Genomic DNA, 1,135 nt, shown 5'->3' on the forward strand with positions numbered 1-1,135 from the left:
CAGGAAGGAAGGAAGGAAAGCGGAGTTAAAATAAGCCAGGCAGCGAGCTGTGGGGGAGGTCAGGGCTGGAACCACCTCCCAGCCTCTGGGGAGGGGGTCAGACTGGGGCAGACTGGGCTTTGTGTGGCACTGGGGCACCCTGGGGTGCTGCACTGTGCACTGGGCTGGGGTGACACGCGCTGCCTGCTCCATCCCTGACAGCTCTGCCCCCTTCTCCCACCCTAGCAGGATGGTTCCCGGCAGCGGCCGCCACAGAAGAAGAAGACAGTGTCCTTCAGCACCATGCCCAACGACCGCAAGATCAACAGCACGGCCGCCTGCATCTCCTTCATGCTGGAGGGCTGCGAGCTGAAGAAGGTGCGTTCCAACTCCCGCATGTACAGCCGCTTCTTTGTGCTGGACACCGACATGCGCTCCGTGCGCTGGGAGCCCTCCAAGAAGGACTCGGAGAAGGCCAAGATCGAGATCAAGTCAGTCAAAGAGGTGCGTGTGGGCAAGAAGACGCCCGTCCTGCGCAGCAATGGCCTCTCTGACCAGTTCCCAGACGAGTGTGCCTTCTCCATCATCTATGGAGACAACTATGAGTCCCTGGACCTGGTGGCCAGCTCAGCCGATGTGGTGAGTGCCTGGGTGATGGGGCTCCGGTACCTGGTGTCCTACGGGAAGCACACCCCCGAGGCGCCCGGGACCAGCCACCCCAGCCTCCGGACCTCCTGGATCTCCTCTGTCTTTGACCTTGCTGACCTGGAGAAGTCTGGCCGCATCCCTGTGTCCCGGGCTGTGCAGCTGATCAAAGCACTCAACCCAGGCATGAAGACCTCCACCATTGAGCTGAAGTTCAAGGAGCTGCAGAAGGTCAGCGAGCGTCCCGGTGCGGAGGTGGCCTGCGACCTCTTCGTGGAGGCGTACTGTGAGCTCTGCACCCGCCCCGAGATCTTCTTCCTGCTGGTGCAGTTCTCCAGCAACAAGGAGTACCTGGGTCTGAAGGACTTGCTGATGTTCCTGGAGGTGGAGCAGGGCATGGAGGGGGTGACGGAGGAGAAGTGCTTGGAGATCGTCAGCAAGTACGAGCCCTCCAAGGAGGGCCGGGAGAAGGGCTACCTGGCCATCGATGGCTTCACGCGCTACTTGCTCT

At 61.5% G+C, this 1,135-nt stretch overlaps 1 protein-coding gene across 1 annotated transcript in view; it reads left to right on the forward strand.

Moving 5' to 3' along the window:
- Positions 1–231: 231 nt before the first annotated feature.
- Positions 232–1,135, forward strand: part of LOC104525912 (inactive phospholipase C-like protein 2) — a gene marked incomplete at its 3' end in the record, with an annotated part of 1,312 nt that continues 408 nt past the window's right edge. The window contains exon 1 of the mRNA XM_010169190.1: positions 232–1,131. Coding sequence (XP_010167492.1) covers positions 283–1,131 — 849 coding nt within the window. The remainder of the gene's footprint in view (positions 1,132–1,135) is intronic.

This window comes from Antrostomus carolinensis, unplaced genomic scaffold (genome assembly GCF_000700745.2).
Source record: "Antrostomus carolinensis isolate BGI_N321 unplaced genomic scaffold, ASM70074v2 scaffold45375, whole genome shotgun sequence".
NCBI classification, from domain to species: domain Eukaryota; kingdom Metazoa; phylum Chordata; class Aves; order Caprimulgiformes; family Caprimulgidae; genus Antrostomus; species Antrostomus carolinensis.